Below are 18,882 nucleotides of genomic sequence, written 5' to 3'. Positions count from 1 at the left end.
TCCTGGAAGGATATTGACCTCATCCCGTCAGAAGAGGATGCCTGGTTGTTCTTTAAAAGTGTATCCCTAACAATCTTAAATAAGCATACCCCATTCAGAAAATGTTGAACTAAGAACAGATATAGCCCTTGGTTCACTCCAGACCTGACTGCCCTTGACCAGCACAAAAACATCCTGTGGCGTACTGTGTTAGCATCGAATATCCCCCGCATGCAACTTTTCAGGGAAATGAGAAACCAATATACATAGTCAGTTAGGAAAGCTAAGGCTAGCTTTTTCAAACAGAAATGTGCATCCTGTAGCTGTAACTCCAAAATGTTTTGGGATACTGTAAAGTCCATGGAGAACAAGAGACCTTCCTCCCAGCTGCCCACTGCACTGAGGCTAGGTGACACAATCACCACCGATAAATCTATGATAATTGAGAATTTCAATAAGCAATATACTACGGCTGGCCATGCTTTCCACCTGGCTACCTGTACCCCTTCCAACAGCTCTGCACCCGCCGCAGCAACTTGCCCACGCCACCTCCCCCAGCTTCTCCTTCACCCAAATTCAGATAGCTGCTGTTTTGAAAGTGCTGCAAAATCTAGATCCCTACAAATCAGCTGGGCTAGACAATCCGGACCCACTCTTTCTAAAATTATCTGCCAAAATTGTTGCATCCCCTATTACTAGTTTGTTCAACCTCTCTTTCGTATCATCTGAGATCCCTAAAGATTGGAAAGCTGCCACGGTCATCCCCCTCTTCAAAGGGGGAGACACTCTAGACCCAAACTGTTACATACCTATATCCATCCTGCCCTGCCCTGCCTTTCTAAAGTCTTCGAAAGCAAAGATAACGAACAGATCATCGACTGTTTGGAATCCCAGCATACCTTCTCCACTATGCAATCTAGATTCCGAGCTGGTCATGGGTGCACCTCAGCCACGCTCAAGGTCCTAAAGGATACCATAACCGCCATAGATAAAAGACATTACTGTGTAGCCGTTTTCATTGATCCGGCCAGAGAAGAGAAATATTGTAAAAAAACGTAGCACGGTGTGTACATTATTACAAATGAGTGCAGTGAATGAAGTAATTGCAGAAACTTCTGAAGTGAAGAATTAGATGAAAATTAAGGAATACAAGGAATAAGGAAACTGAACAATTAACTGTGAAAATGGCAACCATTGGTCGAGTACCAGAGTTTGAGGCTACAAAAGAGGATTTTGATTCCTATTTGGAGCGTTTTGAGCGTTGGCTGGCTGCAAATGAAATCAAAGATGGAAAGAAAGCAGACGTATTTCTCAGTGTTTTGGGTCCAACTGAGTATGGGATTGCTGAAAGGTCTCATTGAACCAATGAAAGCAGTGGAGTTGAACTATGCAGAACTGACTGAAACTCTTTCAAGGTATTTCAAGCCTAAGCCAATTCTCATTGCAGAACGTTTCAGATTTTACCAACGTCACCAGAGTCAAGGGGAAACCGTGGCTGACTACATCCTTGCTTTGAAAAGGCTGGCAAGTACATGTGAGTTTGCACGATTTCTTGATGATGCTCTCCGAGACAAGTTTGTATGTGGTCTCACAGGTGAAGCATATCACAGAAAGCTCCTGTCAGAGAAGGACCTGACCTTTAAGAACGCCTGTGATATAGCACTTGGACTCGAGCTTGCCCACAGGGATACTATTGAGCTATCGGGACATGCAGAACGTCAGAAAGGTGTTCACAAGGTCAGTGATGCACATGGTGAAAAAACTCACAAAAGTCACACTTTTTTCAGTCCCGTCCTCAAGGTTACACAAGAACAAAGCAGCCCACATCTCAAAGGTTTAAGCCAAGTTGCTACAGATGTGGGGGAGATAATCATCATCACAGTGAATGTCGATTCCAAAATGAAAAGTGTGGAAAGGTTGGACATTTACAGAGAGTGTGTAAAGCCTCTAAACGCACAGCAACAGCGCACAAAGTGTCAGACACAGCACAAGAAGAGGAAGGTACAGCTGAAACAGTAGTGGAACTGTTCACAGTGTACACAGCTCAGCAACTAAAAGATGGAATCTATCTCAACATGGAGTTAGCGGGAAAACCAGTAAAAATGCAGCTGGACACCGGAGCGTCTGTATCTCTGGTTCCAGAGAGACTATACAAAGAAAAACTGAAAGACTGCCCTCTTCAGCCCGCGTCCATCCGCCTTTCTTCATACACTGGTGACACTATTCCTGTGTTAGGGCAGATCCAGGTACCAGTCCGGTATGAGGGCAAGGAGTGGACGCTACCGCTTGTCATTGTTAAAGGAGAAAAATCAGCCTTGTCAGGCAGAAACTGGCTACAAAAGATCAAGTTGAACTGGGGAGAAATCTTCAGTCTCAGAAATGACAAACCAGTCAATCAGGCTACACTCACTAACATGCTGGAGACGCACAAATAACTTTTCAAAGATGGCTACGGTGAAATACAAGACTTCACAGCAAAAGTCAGAGTGCAAGAAGGAACCAAGCCTATCTTTCACAAACCACGTCCGGTTCCCTATGCTCTTAAGGAAGCAGTAGAGAAGGAACTGGACCACCTACAGAAGAATAACATAATCACGAAAGTAGCGAGGAGCGACTGGGCCGCTCCGATTGTTGTAGTCCCAAAGAAAGACAAGACCGTCAGAATGTGCGGTGACTACAAGGTCACAGTAAATCGCTGCATACTACCAGAGGAATATCCACTACCAAACGCTGAAGATCTGTTTGCCACTCTAGCTGGTGGGAAGGATTTCAGTAAGCTGGACCTGGCATTCGCTTATCAGCAACTGAAATTGGATCCGGAGTCAGAACAGTATCTGACCATCAATACACACAAGGGGCTATTCAGATTCAATCGCTTGGCCTATGGAATCTCGACAGCTCCAGCGATATTCCAACAAACAATGGATCAGATCTTGAACGGTATAGACCATGTTGTGTGCTTCATGGACGACATCCTCGCGTCAGCACCAACCATTGGAGAGCACCTTGTAGTGCTGGACAAAGTGATGTCAAGACTGGAGAAATACGGAGTGAGAATGAAACGCAGCAAGTGTGAGTTCCTCCAGGACTCAGTGGAGTATCTCGGATACAAGATTGATGCACAAGGCCTGCACCCAACCAACAGCAAGGTGGAAGCAATCGTAAACGCACCAGCACCCACAAATATCTCAGAGCTGAGGTCATTTTTGGGGCTCCTGAACTATTACACATTGTTGCATCCACTTCACCAATTGCTACAGGCCGATACAAAGTGGAATTGGTCCCCACAATGCGAAGAAGCATTCAAGACTTGCAAACAGCGTCTGCTAAAGAGCAAGTGGCTTGCCCACTATAACACAGAGATGAAGCTGAGACTCGCGTGTGATGCATCTCCATACGGAGTAGGAGCCGTCATCTCACATGTTCTACCGTCAGGTGAAGAACACCCTATTGCATTTGCATCACGGACTCTGTCACCAAGTGAGAAAAATTATGCTCAAATTGAGAAGGAAGCCCTGAGCATAATATTCCGGGTGAAGAAGTTTCACAAATACCTCTACGGAAGGAAGTTCCAACTGCTGACAGATCACAAGCCTCTGTTGGCCATCCTTGGACCAAAATCAGCTATACCAACCCTTGCTGCACTTCGAATGCAACGTTGGGCTCTGATATTGTTAGCCTACGACTACGAGATTGAGTACAGACGATCCAGTGATCACGCAAATGCCAATGCACTATCGAGACTACCGTGCAATAGGGACTCTGACAGTGAAGATGATAGAGCAGTCTTCCAGATCTCTCTCATTGATCAACTGCCCATATCTGCTTCTGACATAGCAGAGGAAACAAGGAAAGACCCAGTGCTTTCCAAAGTCTTGGACTTAACATTAGGCGGTTGGCCAACCTTCGTAAATGACGATAACCTTCGTCCATTCATCGACAAGAAAGACCAGTTGTCCACTGATCAAGGGTGTGTTCTGTGGGGATCAAGGGTGGTGGTACCTCACAAATTAGTTATCTGTGGTGGCCTGGACTGGATCAGGACATTCAACAGCACGTAGGCCACTGCTCACCTTGTGAAGCTGTTCGCAACAAGCCTGCTGCTGCACCTCTTCATCCATGGTCCTGGGCTGCTACACCACGGAATGTACACCAGCTGAACTGTTTCTGAAACGCCAACCACGTACCCGCCTGACATTGTTGAAACCAGACCAGAGAATTCAAAGAGGAAGAGAGGGTTATGGTACGTGATTTCAGACACCCTAAGGGCCTGTGGAACTCAGGTGTGATCTTGCAACGCAGAGGACCTTTGACTTACCAAGTCCAAATTGGTCATCGCCAGGTCAACGTTCATGTGGATCATCTGCTACGGTCCAACGCCCCAGCAGAGACATGCCGAGAGAACAAGAACAATAACGACCCCCAGGACTATTCTCCTGACTGTGGACGTACGGGAGAGACAGAGCCTGACCTTCCACCCGAACCTGGCCCACCACAGGAAGCCCAGGAGGAGCAGAGATATCCTATTCGACAGCGAAGGGCACCTCAAAAGCTTGACCTGTGAGTTGAGCTGGTTAAGGAGGTAACAGACAGTAAAACAAACATTTTAATATGTCCTAGATAAAAGGAAAGAAAAAGGACATTACCTGGGTTAGTTATTAGGACACAAACTCCATCTTCGGGGCAGAATAATCCCCTGGATTTGTGCTGGGCTCTGAAAAGTCTGCTTCAACCCAGTAGTTGAAAAATGTTTAAGAATTCATTGTTCAGATATTGCGTTAGTAGTTACCTAACATATTTACCTTGTTCTCTGGGAGTTAAACACTATGGGGGAGGAGTGTAGTATCTGGGATCTACATCTGTTTATATTAGTTACTGTGCGGTTACTAAGCAGTAATGCATTACGGCAGTGTTACGTTACTGCACCTAATAGGAAATGCACATGCGCACTGGGGTGCCGGGAACTGTAGAGCACGAGGGGTTTTGACTAAACGAAAACTAACTGTTCTCCCCTCTCCTTCTCTCTTCTGTCAGTCACCGCATTCTTATCGGCAGACTCAAAAGCCTTGGTTTCTCAAATGAATGCTTCGCCTTGTTCACCAACTACTTCTCAGATAGAGTTCAGTGTGTCAAATTGGAGGACCTGTTGTCCGGACCTCTGGCAGTCTCCATGGGTGTGACTCCATGGGCCGACTCTTTCCTCTGTATATATCAATGATGTCGCTCTTGCTGCTGGTGAATCTCTGATCCACCTCTACACAGACAACACCATTCTGTATACATCTGGCCCTTCCTTGGACACTGTGTTAACAAACCTCCAAACGAGCTTCAATGCCAGACGACACTCCTTCCGCGGCCTCCAACTGCTCTTTAAATGCTATTAAAACTAAGTGCAAGCTCTTCAATCAATTGCTGCCCACACCTGCCCGCCCATTCAGCATCACTACTCTGAACGGTTCTGACTTAGAATATGTGGACATCTACAAATACCTAGGTGTCTGGTTAGACTGTAAACTCTCCTTCCAGACTCACATTAAGCATCTCCAATCCTAAATTAAATCTAGAATCGGCTTCCTATTTCGCAACAATGCGTCCTTCACTCATGCTGCCAATCGTACCCTCGTAAAACTGACTATCCTACTGATCCTTGACTTCGGCAATGTCATTTACAAAATAGCCTCCAACACTCTACTCAGCAAACGGTATGTAGTGCCATCCGGTTTGTCACCAAAGCCCCATATACTACACACCACTGTGACCTGTATGCTCTCGTTGGCTGGCCCTCGCTAAATATTCGTCACCAACCCCACTAGCTCCAGGTCATCTATAAGTCTTTGCTAGGTAAATCCTCACCTTATCTCAGCTCACTGATCACCATTCACTGGTCACCATAGCAACACTCACCCGTAGCACACGCTCCAGCAGGTATATTTCACTGGTCACCCCCGCATTTCCCTTCAGTTCTCTGTTGCCAATGATTGGAATGAATTGCAAAAAATCCCTGAAGCTGGAGACTTAGATCTCCCTCACTAACTTTAAGCATCAGCTGACAGAGCAGCTTACCTATCACTGTACCTGTACACAGCCCATCTGTAAGTAGCACACCCAACAACCTCATGCTCATGTTTATTTTTTTGCTCTTTTGCACCCCAGTATCTCTACTTGCACATCATCATCTGCACATCTTTCACTCCAGTGTTAATGCTAAATAGTAATTATTTCACCTTTATGGCCTATTTATTGCCTTACCTCCCTAACCTTACTACATTTGCACACACTGTACGTAGCTTTTTCTATTGTGTTATTGACTACGTGTGTTTATCCCATGTGTAACTCTGTGTCGTTGTTTTTGTCGCACTGCTTTGCTTTATCTTGGCCAGGTCGCAGTTGTAAATGAGAACTTGTTCTCAACTGGCCTACCTGGTTAAATAAAGGTGAAATAAATGAATATATAAATAATCACCAAAAAATCACTTTCACCTCACACACATTTTACACCATGGAGTAGCTCCAAAGTTCTCTCTCTCACCTTTTCTTTCTCCCTCTCTCACTCACCCTCTCTCTCACACATACACACATGCACACACACTCACATTCTCCCACTCACACTGACTGTAACATCCAAATTCATGTAGTCATGCCATTGCGGTGGCGAGTGTGACTGTTCTTTAATGAGCAGATGGATAGGTAATAAGCTGTGAAACTCTGGGAACATTTCCTGAGGGCCAACACTCAACAAATAGGACTCCACTCCTCCAAGAGAGGACTCACTAACCCAATTACCATTCATTTCCAGCCATCCCTGTGTGACCACATATAAATTACACTACAGCACATTTTTTCAACAGGTTTTCAGTTTGACATAATTATTTCATGTCTCCCCGCCTTTCCAGTTATTTTATGCCCATGTGTCAGATCGCTATTATACATTCTGTATGATGTATTTCTTCCCTCTGGTTTCTCTCTTTCTATCTTTCTCTCTCTCTTTTTTAGCCGACCTAAACAACGTGAGATTTTCCGCTTACAGAACAGCCATGAAAATCCGCAGGCTACAGAAAGCACTATGCTGTAAGTGTCCTTTTCTATACACTTACACACACCTCAGCTAAATGTCCTCAGGCTGTAGAGATTCATGTGCCATCAGAATCTTCTCCCTCCTCACCTATTCACATCATAGTCCAGGTGCAAGGCATCAGATGCCTTAATGACCTGATCTACTGCCAAACCGTTTGGCTCTAGTCTGACATGGAGGGGCTAATTTTGAAGTATGTCCATCCCACTTTGCAGGTGTGTGCGTAGGTATGTGATTGAGTTTGTGTGTGCCTGTGTGTGTGTACATCATTTTGTTTAGCTGAGAATCCACCTGTGCCCTTGTTTGATTCATTCTTGAAGGGATCATATTGTCTTCTACAATAACCAGCTGGCTATAGCTATCATTGTGTTAGTTGTTCCCTGTTGGTGTGTGGCAGTGCAGAGATATGATCATCTGTTCCTCTGGGTACTGTCTGTACCTTGCTGATGGGACTGAGCCAGGCTCTCTACCATAATTACCCAGGTGTTTATGTTATTCAGAGCGCTCCAACTAATACCCCAAACTTCACGGCTTTACTTTCCTATTTCGCTGTCTGCTTTCTGTCATGCTGTGGGTGGGTGAGGATGGGTAGGTGCTTGTCGTGCTGAGAGTAGGTGTCAGAGTGTGGGTGTGTGTTCAGCGTCTTGTTGTTCTATGCATGGAGCAGTGTGTCTGTTAATGATTTTAGATGATTCAGGCGCTTTGGGTTCATCTAATATTGCATTATAATACTTTGCCTCTATTTGCTTGTGATGATGAGATGAGATCTCCTAGTACAACTGATTGATTTGGACCAGAGGCGTTCCGATTCAATTTCACCCATTAGATTACAAGTCGAAGCCTGAAGCATAGACACAGGATCTGTATTTATTAGTTATTACTCTGGCTTAATGTGAGCTCTGAAACGTACAGTGAGTGAGAAAAGAAGGGAAGGAGAGTAAGAGAGAGGGGATGAGCGAGAGAGGGAACGAGTTGGTATATTTTCCTCAAACCCCTTCCCGGTAGCAGGTGTTTTGTTTTTCCTCCATGGACCCCCACTGTGAGACATGTGTATTTGTGTGTGTGTCTCCCACACACTCAGACACCAATATTCCGCTGAGAAATCAACCGGAAAATGCGGTCACTACAATGCCAAACTTTTTCCAAATTAGCTCCATAATATCGACAGAAACATGGCAAACGTTGTTTAGAATCAATCCTCAAGGTGTTTTTCACATATCTATTCGATAATATATCCGTCGGGACAATTGGTTTCTCATAAGAAGCGATTGGAAAAATGTCTACCTCAGTACTTTAAGCAAGATTTTCTGCGGGAGCCATCATGTGACCACTTTCTCAATGTGGTTCCTTACGGCTATTCTTCAACATAAATGCGTAAAAAGACGTCAGAATGCTGTAGACACCTTGGGGAATACGTAGAAAGCGTAACCTCATTCGTAGCACATTCACAGCCATATAAGGAGTCATTGGCATGAAGCGGTTTCAAAAAATGCGGCACTTCCTGATTGGATTTTTATCTGGGTTTCGCCTGTAACATCAGTTCTGTTGCACTCACAGACAATATCTTAAAACGGGAACGTTTTTTATCCAAAAATGTAAATACTGCCCCCTAGTCGTAAAATGTTAAATGGCTAATTAGATTAACTCTGAGCCGTGGGCTGCAGTAGCTGTAACATAAATTGGTTGGCCTGCCACCCTGGTGTCACACCAATGTCTACAGCCACCTCATATCCTGTCTACGGCCTTGTTGTGACATTCCAGCCATCTGTAATTTGCAGTGGCAGTTCCCACTGTTCTTCACCATTTTCTAATGCCCTTTAGTTGTAATTGAGTGGTCTTAGTAAACAACTTTGGGAAATCCCTCCCTCCATCCAGTGGACCTCTTGGACCTGAAGGTGGCCCAGAGCACCTTTGAACAACACAAGCTTACCCAGAATGCCCAGCTGCTGACAGTGCCTGATGTGATCAACTGTCTGACATCCATTTATGACGGGCTGGAGCAGCAGCACAAGGACCTCGTCAATGTTCCGCTTTGTGTCGACATGTGTCTCAACTGGCTGCTAAATGTCTATGACACGTACGTCGACACACACATTATTTCCATGTATTAAACACACACACGCCCCTTGTAGAATTTGTATTTATTTTATTTTACTTCTTGTGTATGTGTGTTCCCTCACTCTGTAGTGGACGCAGTGGGAAGATTCGTGTCCTGTCCATGAAGATAGGATTGCTCTCGCTCTCCAAGGGCCATCTGGAGGAGAAATACAAATGTAAGTACCAACCATCACACAAAACCTCTTTCACACACATAACACACCCAGAAACACTCAAACACACAAAGTGTTGTCAACTTTATCACTCACTTTGACACACACGCACTGAGGTGAATTGAGAACAGCCCTGTGGTGAGCATTGCAGTGTTCTCCGTGCCAGTGTATCCCATAATGCCCTCTGCCAGGCTGTAATCCCAGCTCAGTTACCCAGGGTGACGAGCGGCTGGACCCGTGGCAGAGGATGCCAGTGAATGGCCCGTCTAATTAAATGAGAGACCTCCCACTAGTTTAGGATTATTTTTTTTATTGCAGGGGGATTAGGGAAATGGCCGGTGCACTGGGGGAGTGTGCTCTGTTGTTCACCCGTTTTTGTGTCCTCGTTTTGTCCTTCAGAGTAGAAATATTAAGTAAGCCTGAGGCTCATGTGATTTTGAGGTCGTTCACAATGATGTCCTACGTAGTGGCTATGAAGGCTTATGTAGCTCAAACACATGGCTGCTCATGAATAAGTATGTTCGGCTCAGGCCGTGCACTAACGAAGAAGAGCCATAATTACTTAACCTAATGCAAGCTGACATCAAGACTGGTTTGTGCACATGCAGACATACACACACGGTATGGTAGAAGCGACATTACCATTCCACATAATGAGAGTTGACATCAAGGCAGGGTCTCACACAGAGATCAAATACATGGCCAGGCAGAACAGATAGATAGAAGAGCCACATCTCTCCATCCTACTCTCTATCGCCTTTTATCTATCGTCTCTACTGTATTAGTCGTCGTTGTATCAAAGATAATTGCGTAATTATCGTATTTCGTCATCTCCTATCTGCCCAACGCGTTCACCGTCTACCGTAGCACTGTAGTAACTATCAGACTCAACTGAACGACTTGATTAGTGTAGTGTTAGCTAGCTACATAGTTGTCTTTGCTGTCTTCGTATCCAAGATAATTGTGTAGTTAGAGTGTGTAGTCTTAGAGTGATTATCTTAATTTACCGAGGTTAGCTAGCCAGCTATTTTGTCGTCCTTAACGTAGGAGACACTCCTAGCTAGCCAATAGCTAGCCAACGTCTACTGAATAGAACTTTCGCATTCCGGTCGCATTCCGCTTCGCTCCACAGGTAGTATCATATTTTCATTTCATTTCATTACAGTCCCAACGGTGTGATTTGTTTGATCGTAGCTAGCTACATAGCTAGCTACATAGCCGTCTTTGTTTCAAAGATAATTGTGTAGTCTAGAGCGATTTTCTAGGTTAGCTAGCCAGCTATTGTCGTTCTCCTAACGCAACGTAACGTAACCAACACTGCTAGCTAGCCAGCTTGCCCCGAAAAGCAGCATTGTAGAAACTTCACACTCAACGGAACGACTTGATTAGGGTAGTGTCAACAACGCAGCTAGCCTACCTCAGCAGTACTGTATCATTTTAATCATTTTAGTCAATTAGATTCTTGCTACGTAAGCTTAACTTTCTGAACATTCGAGACGTGTAGTCCACTTGTCATTCCAATCTCCTCTGCATTAGCGTAGCCTCTTCTCTAGCCTGTCAAATATGTGTCTGTCTATCCCTGTTCTCTCCTCTCTGCACAGACCATACAAACGCTCCACACCGCATGGCCGCGGCCACCCTAATCTGGTGGTCCCAGCGCACGACCCACGTGGAGTTCCAGGTCTCCGGTAGCCTCTGGAACTGCCGATCTGCGGCCAACAAGGCAGAGTTCATCTCAGCCTATGCCTCCTCCAGTCCCTCGACTTCTTGGCTCTGACGGAAACATGGATCACCACAGACAACACCACTACTCCTACTGCTCTCTCTTCGTCCGCCCACGTGCTCTCGCACACCCCGAGAGCTTCTGGTCAGCGGGGTGGTGGCACCGGGATCCTCATCTCTCCCAAGTGGTCATTCTCTCTTTCTCCCCTTACCCATCTGTCTATCGCCTCCTTTGAATTCCATGCTGTCACAGTTACCAGCCCTTTCAAGCTTAACATCCTTATCATTTATCGCCCTCCAGGTTCCCTCGGAGAGTTCATCAATGAGCTTGATGCCTTGATAAGCTCCTTTCCTGAGGACGGCTCACCTCTCACAGTTCTGGGCGACTTTAACCTCCCCACGTCTACCTTTGACTCATTCCTCTCTGCCTCCTTCTTTCCATTCCTCTCCTCTTTTGACCTCACCCTCTCACCTTCCCCCCCTACTCACAAGGCAGGCAATACGCTCGACCTCATCTTTACTAGATGCTGTTCCTCCACTAACCTCATTGCAACTCCCCTCCAAGTCTCTGACCACTACCTTGTATCCTTTTCCCTCTCGCTCTCATCCAACACTTCCCACACTGCCCCTACTCGGATGGTATCGCGCCGTCCCAACCTTCGCTCTCTCTCCCCCGCTACTCTCTCCTCTTCCATCCTATCATCTCTTCCCTCTGCTCAAACCTTCTCCAACCTATCTCCTGATTCTGCCTCCTCAACCCTCCTCTCCTCCCTTTCTGCATCCTTTGACTCTCTATGTCCCCTATCCTCCAGGCCGGCTCGGTCCTCCCCTCCCGCTCCGTGGCTCGACGACTCTTTGCGAGCTCACAGAACAGGGCTCCGGGCAGCCGAGCGGAAATGGAGGAAAACTCGCCTCCCTGCGGACCTGGCATCCTTTCACTCCCTCCTCTCTACATTTTCCTCCTCTGTCTCTGCTGCTAAAGCCACTTTCTACCACGCTAAATTCCAAGCATCTGCCTCTAACCCTAGGAAGCTCTTTGCCACCTTCTCCTCCCTCTTGAATCCTCCTCCCCCTCCCCCTCCTCCCTCTCTGCAGATGACTTCGTCAACCATTTTGAAAAGAAGGTCGACGACATCCGATCCTCGTTTGCTAAGTCAAACGACACCGCTGGTTCTGCTCACACTGCCCTACCCTGTGCTCTGACCTCTTTCTCCCCTCTCTCTCCAGATGACATCTCGCGTCTTGTGACGGCCGGCCGCCCAACAACCTGCCCGCTTGACCCTATCCCCTCCTCTCTTCTCCAGACCATCTCCGGTGACCTTCTCCCGTACCTCACCTCGCTCATCAACTCATCCCTGACCGCTGGCTACGTCCCTCCCGTCTTCAAGAGAGCGAGAGTTGCACCCCTTCTGAAAAAACCTACACTCGATCCCTCCGATGTCAACAACTACAGACCAGTATCCCTTCTTTCTTTTCTCTCCAAAACTCTTGAACGTGCCGTCCTTGGCCAGCTCTCCCGCTATCTCTCTCAGAATGACCTTCTTGATCCAAATCAGTCAGGTTTCAAGACTAGTCATTCAACTGAGACTGCTCTTCTCTGTATCACGGAGGCACTCCGCACTGCTAAAGCTAACTCTCTCTCCTCTGCTCTCACCCTTCTAGACCTATCGGCTGCCTTCGATACTGTGAACCATCAGATCCTCCTCTCCACCCTCTCCGAGTTGGGCATCTCCGGCGCGGCCCACGCTTGGATTGCGTCCTACCTGACAGGTCGCTCCTACCAGGTGGCGTGGCGAGAATCCATCTCCTCACCACGTGCTCTCACCACTGGTGTCCCCCAGGGCTCTGTTCTAGGCCCTCTCCTATTCTCGCTATACACCAAGTCACTTGGCTCTGTCATAACCTCACATGGTCTCTCCTATCATTGCTATGCAGACGACACACAATTAATCTTCTCCTTTCCCCCTTCTGACGACCAGGTGGCGAATCGCATCTCTGCATGTCTGGCAGACATATCAGTGTGGATGACGGATCATCACCTCAAGCTGAACCTCGGCAAGACGGAGCTGCTCTTCCTCCCGGGAAGGACTGCCCGTTCCATGATCTCGCCATCACGGTTGACAACTCCATTGTGTCCTCGTCCCAGAGCGCTAAGAACCTTGGCGTGATCCTGGACAACACCCTGTCGTTCTCAAATAACATCAAGGCGGTGGCCCGTTCCTGTAGGTTCATGCTCTACAACATCCGCAGAGTACGACCCTGCCTCACACAGGAAGCGGCGCAGGTCCTAATCCAGGCACTTGTCATCTCCCGTCTGGATTACTGCAACTCGCTGTTGGCTGGGCTCCCTGCCTGTGCCATTAAACCCCTACAACTCATCCAGAACGCCGCAGCCCGTCTGGTGTTCAACCTTCCCAAGTTCTCTCACGTCACCCCGCTCCTCCGCTCTCTCCACTGGCTTCCAGTTGAAGCTCGCATCCGCTACAATACCATGGTGCTTGCCTACGGAGCTGTGAGGGGAACGGCACCTCAGTACCTCCAGGCTCTGATCAGGCCCTACACCCAAACAAGGGCACTGCGTTCATCCACCTCTGGCCTGCTCGCCTCCCTACCACTGAGGAAGTACAGTTCCCGCTCAGCCCAGTCAAAACTGTTCGCTGCTCTGGCCCCCCAATGGTGGAACAAACTCCCTCACAACGCCAGGACAGCGGAGTCAATCACCACCTTCCGGAGACACCTGAAACCCCACCTCTTTAAGGAATACCTAGGATAGGATAAAGTAATCCTTCTCACCCCCCCCTTAAAAGACCTAGATGCACTATTGTAAAGTGGCTGTTCCACTGGATGTCATAAGGTGAAAGCACCAATTTGTAAGTCGCTCTGGATAAGAGCGTCTGCTAAATGACTTAAATGTAAATGTAATGTAAATGTATTTCTCTCTCTCCAACGTTCTCGCTGTCTACTGCATCCCTGTATTTTCTTCTCTTCTCACTAGCTCTCCATCTCTCGCTCTTCATCTCACTCTCCCTTCATCCCTCATCTCTCTCTCTCACTGTCTCTCTCTTTCTTTCTCTCTCCTTGTTTGTCCTATCTATGAGTAACAATGCAGACAGAGCTCTGACAAGAATCAACTGAGCTCTTGCTTTCAATTTGGTTTTGTTTTGTTTTACAACTTAAAGAAGAAAAAAACGTTAGGTGTGTACGTCTAGAACTCTGTCATCCCTTTTAACAACGGGCAGATGCCCCTTCCTCTCCGCTCAGGGCAGGGGTTGTTGGGAAATTGATTGCTCTCCTGTGATAGAGATAGCGGGAGGAAGGGAGCTCTTAGTGATGACTACCCACATGAAGCTATTAATACACACACTCACACAACACACTGACTCACACAACACGCTGATAAAAAGTGTCAGTGGACTCTTGGATGAGAAACTGTATTTGTGTAGTCTCCTAGATCAAACACTCTTTCTTTCTTTCTTTCTTCCAGACCTGTTCAGTCAGGTGGCATCGTCAGGGGATAAGTGTGACCAGAGACAGCTGGGTTTGTTGCTCCATGACGCTATCCAGATACCACGGCAACTAGGAGAGGTCTCTGCCTTCGGAGGGAGCAACATTGAACCCAGTGTCCGGAGCTGCTTCCAACACGTATGTAAATGCGTACACCCACACACCTGCATGTGCACACACACACGCACACAAGCATGCATGCGCACAGGCACTCAGAACACATACACATTGCTCATGAAAGTACAAATATAAACGTTCACGTGGTTGGCCTGTCCTCTAATGTTTTACTGCGGCCACCCAAGCACTTTCCCTGTGTTTATGTCTGGCCACCACTCCTGTTTAATGACTTTTCCATCCCTTGGGTTCACATTTTCATTTTTCTCTTTTCCCATGACTCATGTTTCGTCAGTCATAAACTCTTTGGCAGAATTAAATTAGTAAGCAATAAATATCCCAGATTTCGCTGCTCGGGCTCCCAAAATAGTGGGGGTGATGGAGCGCGGCTGACATTGGGAATGTCATACAGTGTAACAGGAGCCGCTACGGATCTGGAGATGTCTTTACTGTCTGTACGTTCTCCTATCGCCTCAACAGTCCCCCTCCTCTCACTCCTTATCTACCTACAACCTCTTTCCATTCTCTCCCCCCATTACACCCTTGTCCCCTTTCACTATATTTGTCTTAATTAAGCTTTTATTGTTATTACTTTTTTATTCACATATTTACTTTCCTATTGTTGTTGCATTGTTGAGTGGTGAGCCTGCCAAGCATTTCCTTGCACTGTGTACTCCATGAATATCATGTGTACAGTGCATTCAGAAAGTATTCAGACCCCTTGACTGTTTTCACAATTTGTTAGGTTATGGCCTTATTCTGAATTTGATTAAATTGTTTTTTCCCCTCATCATACTACATAATGACAAAGCAAAAACTGGTTTAGACATTTTTGCAAATCTATAAAAAAAAACGGAAATATCACATTTGCACACATATTCAGACCCTTTACTCAGCACTTTGTTGAAACACCTTTGCCAGTGATTACATGCCTCAAGTATTCTTGGGTATGACGCTACAAGCTTGGGGAGTTTCTCCCATTCTTCTCTGCAGATCCTCTCAAGCTCTGTCAGGTTCAATGGGGAGTGTCGCTGCAAAGCTATTTTCAGGTCTCTCCAGAGATGTTTGATGGGGTTCAAGTCTGGGCTCGGCCACTCAAGGACATTCAGAGACTTATCCTGAAGCCAATCCTGCGTTGCCTTGGCTGTGTGGTTAGGATTGTTGTCCTGTTGAACCTTCTCCCCAGTCTGAGGTCCTGAGAGCTCTGGAGCAGGTTTTCATCAAGACTCTCTCTGTAGTTCGCTCCAATCATCTTTCCCTCAATCCTGACTAATCTTCCATTCCCTGCCGCTGAAAAACATCCCCACAGCATCATGCTGCCACTACCATGCTTCACCATAGGGAGGTGCCAGGTTTCCTCCAGGAGTGACGCTTGGCATTCAGGCCCAAAAGTTCAATCTTGGTTTAATCAGACCAGAGAATCATGTTTTTCAATGTCTGAGAGTCCTTTAGGTGCCTTTTGGCAAAGTCCAAGCGGGCTGTCATATTTCCTTTTACTGAGGAGTGGCTTCCCTCTGGCCACACTACCATAAAGGCCTGATTGGTGGAGTGCTGCAGAGATGTTTGTCCTTCTGGAAGGTTCTCCCATCTCTACAGAGGAACTCTGGATCTCTCTGACCAAGGCCCTTCTCCCCCGATTGCTCAGTTTGGCCAGGTGGACAGCTCTTGGAAGAGCCTTGGTGGTCCCAAACTTTATCCATTCATGAATGATGGAGGCCACTGTGTTCTTGGGGACCTTCAATCATGCAGAAATGTTTTGATACCCTTCCCCAGATCTATGCCTCGACACAATCCTGTCTCGGAGCTCTACAGACAATTCCTTTGACCTCATGGCTTGGTTTTTGCTCTGACATGCACTGTCAACTGTGGGACCTTACATTGACAGATAATGTCCAATCAATTTAATTTACCACAGACGGACTCCAATCAAGTTGTAAAAACATCAAGGATGATCAATGGAAACAGGATGCACCTGAGCTCAATTTCGAGTCTCATAGAAAAGGGGTCTGAATACTTATGTAAATAAGGTATTTCTGCATTTATTTTTAATATATATGCAGAAGTTTTTAAAAAACTGTTTTTGCTTTGTCATTATGGGATATTATGTATAGATTGATGGGGGGAAAACACAATTTAATGAATTTTAGAATAAGGCTGTAACATAACAAAGAGAAGGTGTCTAAATACTTTCAGAAGGGTTGGGTTAAATGAGGAAGACACATTTCAGTTGAATGCATTCAGTTGTACAACTGACTAGGTATCGCCCTTTCCCTTTGTATATGACAAATAAACAAACTTGAACACACATGCATGCACACCATCCTCCGCACCACCACCATTACAACGAGACGGTGTGATATTCACGGTACAATTCATAATGCATTAAAGTTCATGGTGAGAGTGACTGATGGCTCTGGCCTCTCTGCCCAGTAGCCTCTCTCTCTCTCTGTCTCGCTCTCTGTCCATGTGACCTTCCTGTATCAGCCAGTCAGCGAAGAGCCGCCACAGTGCAGTCACCCACTCCATTTGATTGAATGGGGCTGTAATGAATGAGGTGGGGGCCCATAAATACGGCCTGTTCTACGAGCCTTGACCTCCCATTTTCCTCTTTCGCCATCCCTCCATCCTCCCTCCCTCCCTACTTCCTTCGGGTAATTGATCTGTAAGTGCCGTAACTCTGCCCCTTGGATGACAGGAGGGACTCAGGGATGAGGGAGGGAGGGGGAAACAGACGAGAGAACGAGAAAACAGGGAGGAAAATTTAGGGAAGGGTCGGTGGTGTCTGCTTTCTGGCTCAATGCCTTGCAACTCCAGAACTGGTTCTCCATGTCTTTCTGTCTGTGTGTGTGTGATCTCAGAGCTGCATCACATATATCTGACATTTATCCCCAACAGAGGCACTCAGCTAGAGGTCACTGTAAAAAAACAGAGATCACACACACAGGAAAAGGTTTTGAACTTTCAGCTCATTGACCAAAAGCATGGTGATTCTCACTTTGTGTGTGAGTATCTTGTGACCTGCAGACAATTTCTTCCACGAGTCCCAAGAGTTCCCTCTTGGGAGACGCTGTATGGACACATCTGGTGCCGAAATTGATGACGTATGTTGCACAGCTGAGAGTCAAGTGGAGACGAATGGATTTGGTTCAGTCAGTCGTCCAGAAGAGCCCTCCCAGCTAGCTAGTTTATGCTGGCAACAACTGCAGCATGGCGCTACTGAAAACTATAAAAGAAAGTGATGTTTATTTCAAACCAAATTACGTTTTATTGGTCACATACACATGGTTAGCAGATGTTATTTCGAGTGTAGCGAAATGCTTGTGGTTCTAGTTCCGACAGTGCAGCTATATCTAACATGCAGTGGCGTGCCGTGGGCCTGGGGGCTGGGCCTTCAGTGAGGTCCTACACAGTCCCACCCAAATTAATCCACCTCTTATTACCATCATTATGATGCCATGGCTCTAGACACTATACATTTAGACAGAAACGCAGTATAAAACCAGGCGTTGCGTCACCTTGAAATTGACATTTTTATTCATAGAATTGCAGGGGAAGAGTACAATACCTTTTCATTGTGCAGCTCCCATTGCCCTGCACGCTTGCTCGTTGAGCTGTAGATCCACTCGGGTGTCCCCAAAAGTTTTCAAAAGCACCATTGCTTCTAAGTGCCCTGCCGTGTCTCATTGCTGCCTTGGTTAGACAACTCAAGTTTGCAAAGCCAGTGTGGCTCCAAACACCAAATCTATCACTTGCAAATAATAGGCATTCCCAGCAGTACAGTTTGCAGTGCTTCTCAGAGCCTGTGAGCCATTGATAGCGCAGAGCCTGTGAGCCACTTTGAAAGTGGCGAACGAACCCCTTTCCCGCCTGTGACAGGCTTTGTAGCGTCGGCGTCGGGCGACCTCTCCTGACAATGTCTAACTTTTCTTGAAAAGTTTGTCTTGAGAATGGCGTTATAATTATATCCTCGACCAAATCGATATCTTCTCCTCCTTCCGCCATTGTGGGTTAAGAAAAACAGCTTAGTTAGTTGATCAAATTCAGTTTCCTAGTTCTGAGGTTTGCATATACCTGCCCATATAGGACATGCCTCTCAATATTGGTAATCCAATCAAAAGACGTGCACGCACTACGCCTGCTAGCTGGCTCCTGTGTAACACTGGAGCAGGCGTACAATAGCCAACTCTAAAGCTGATTGGTTGACACTAAATTTTCATTTCC

The 18,882-nt window shown here is 46.5% G+C and overlaps 1 protein-coding gene across 1 annotated transcript in view; it reads left to right on the top strand.

Annotated features, from left to right (window-relative positions):
- The window catches only part of LOC115108028 (utrophin-like), a 67,792-nt gene extending 49,951 nt beyond the window's left edge, over positions 1-17,841 (top strand). The window contains exons 10-14 of the mRNA XM_065015569.1: positions 6,973-7,047; positions 8,927-9,128; positions 9,239-9,324; positions 14,528-14,685; positions 17,686-17,841. Coding sequence (XP_064871641.1) covers positions 6,973-7,047; positions 8,927-9,128; positions 9,239-9,324; positions 14,528-14,685; positions 17,686-17,841 — 677 coding nt within the window. The remainder of the gene's footprint in view (positions 1-6,972; positions 7,048-8,926; positions 9,129-9,238; positions 9,325-14,527; positions 14,686-17,685) is intronic.
- The last annotated feature ends 1,041 nt before the right edge of the window (positions 17,842-18,882 follow it).

The sequence above is a fragment of the Oncorhynchus nerka genome, unplaced genomic scaffold, assembly GCF_034236695.1.
Source record: "Oncorhynchus nerka isolate Pitt River unplaced genomic scaffold, Oner_Uvic_2.0 unplaced_scaffold_129___fragment_2___debris, whole genome shotgun sequence".
NCBI classification, from domain to species: Eukaryota; Metazoa; Chordata; class Actinopteri; order Salmoniformes; family Salmonidae; genus Oncorhynchus; species Oncorhynchus nerka.
The sequence above is the reverse complement of the archived record's forward strand: the minus strand, read 5'-3'. Positions and strand labels throughout refer to the sequence as shown.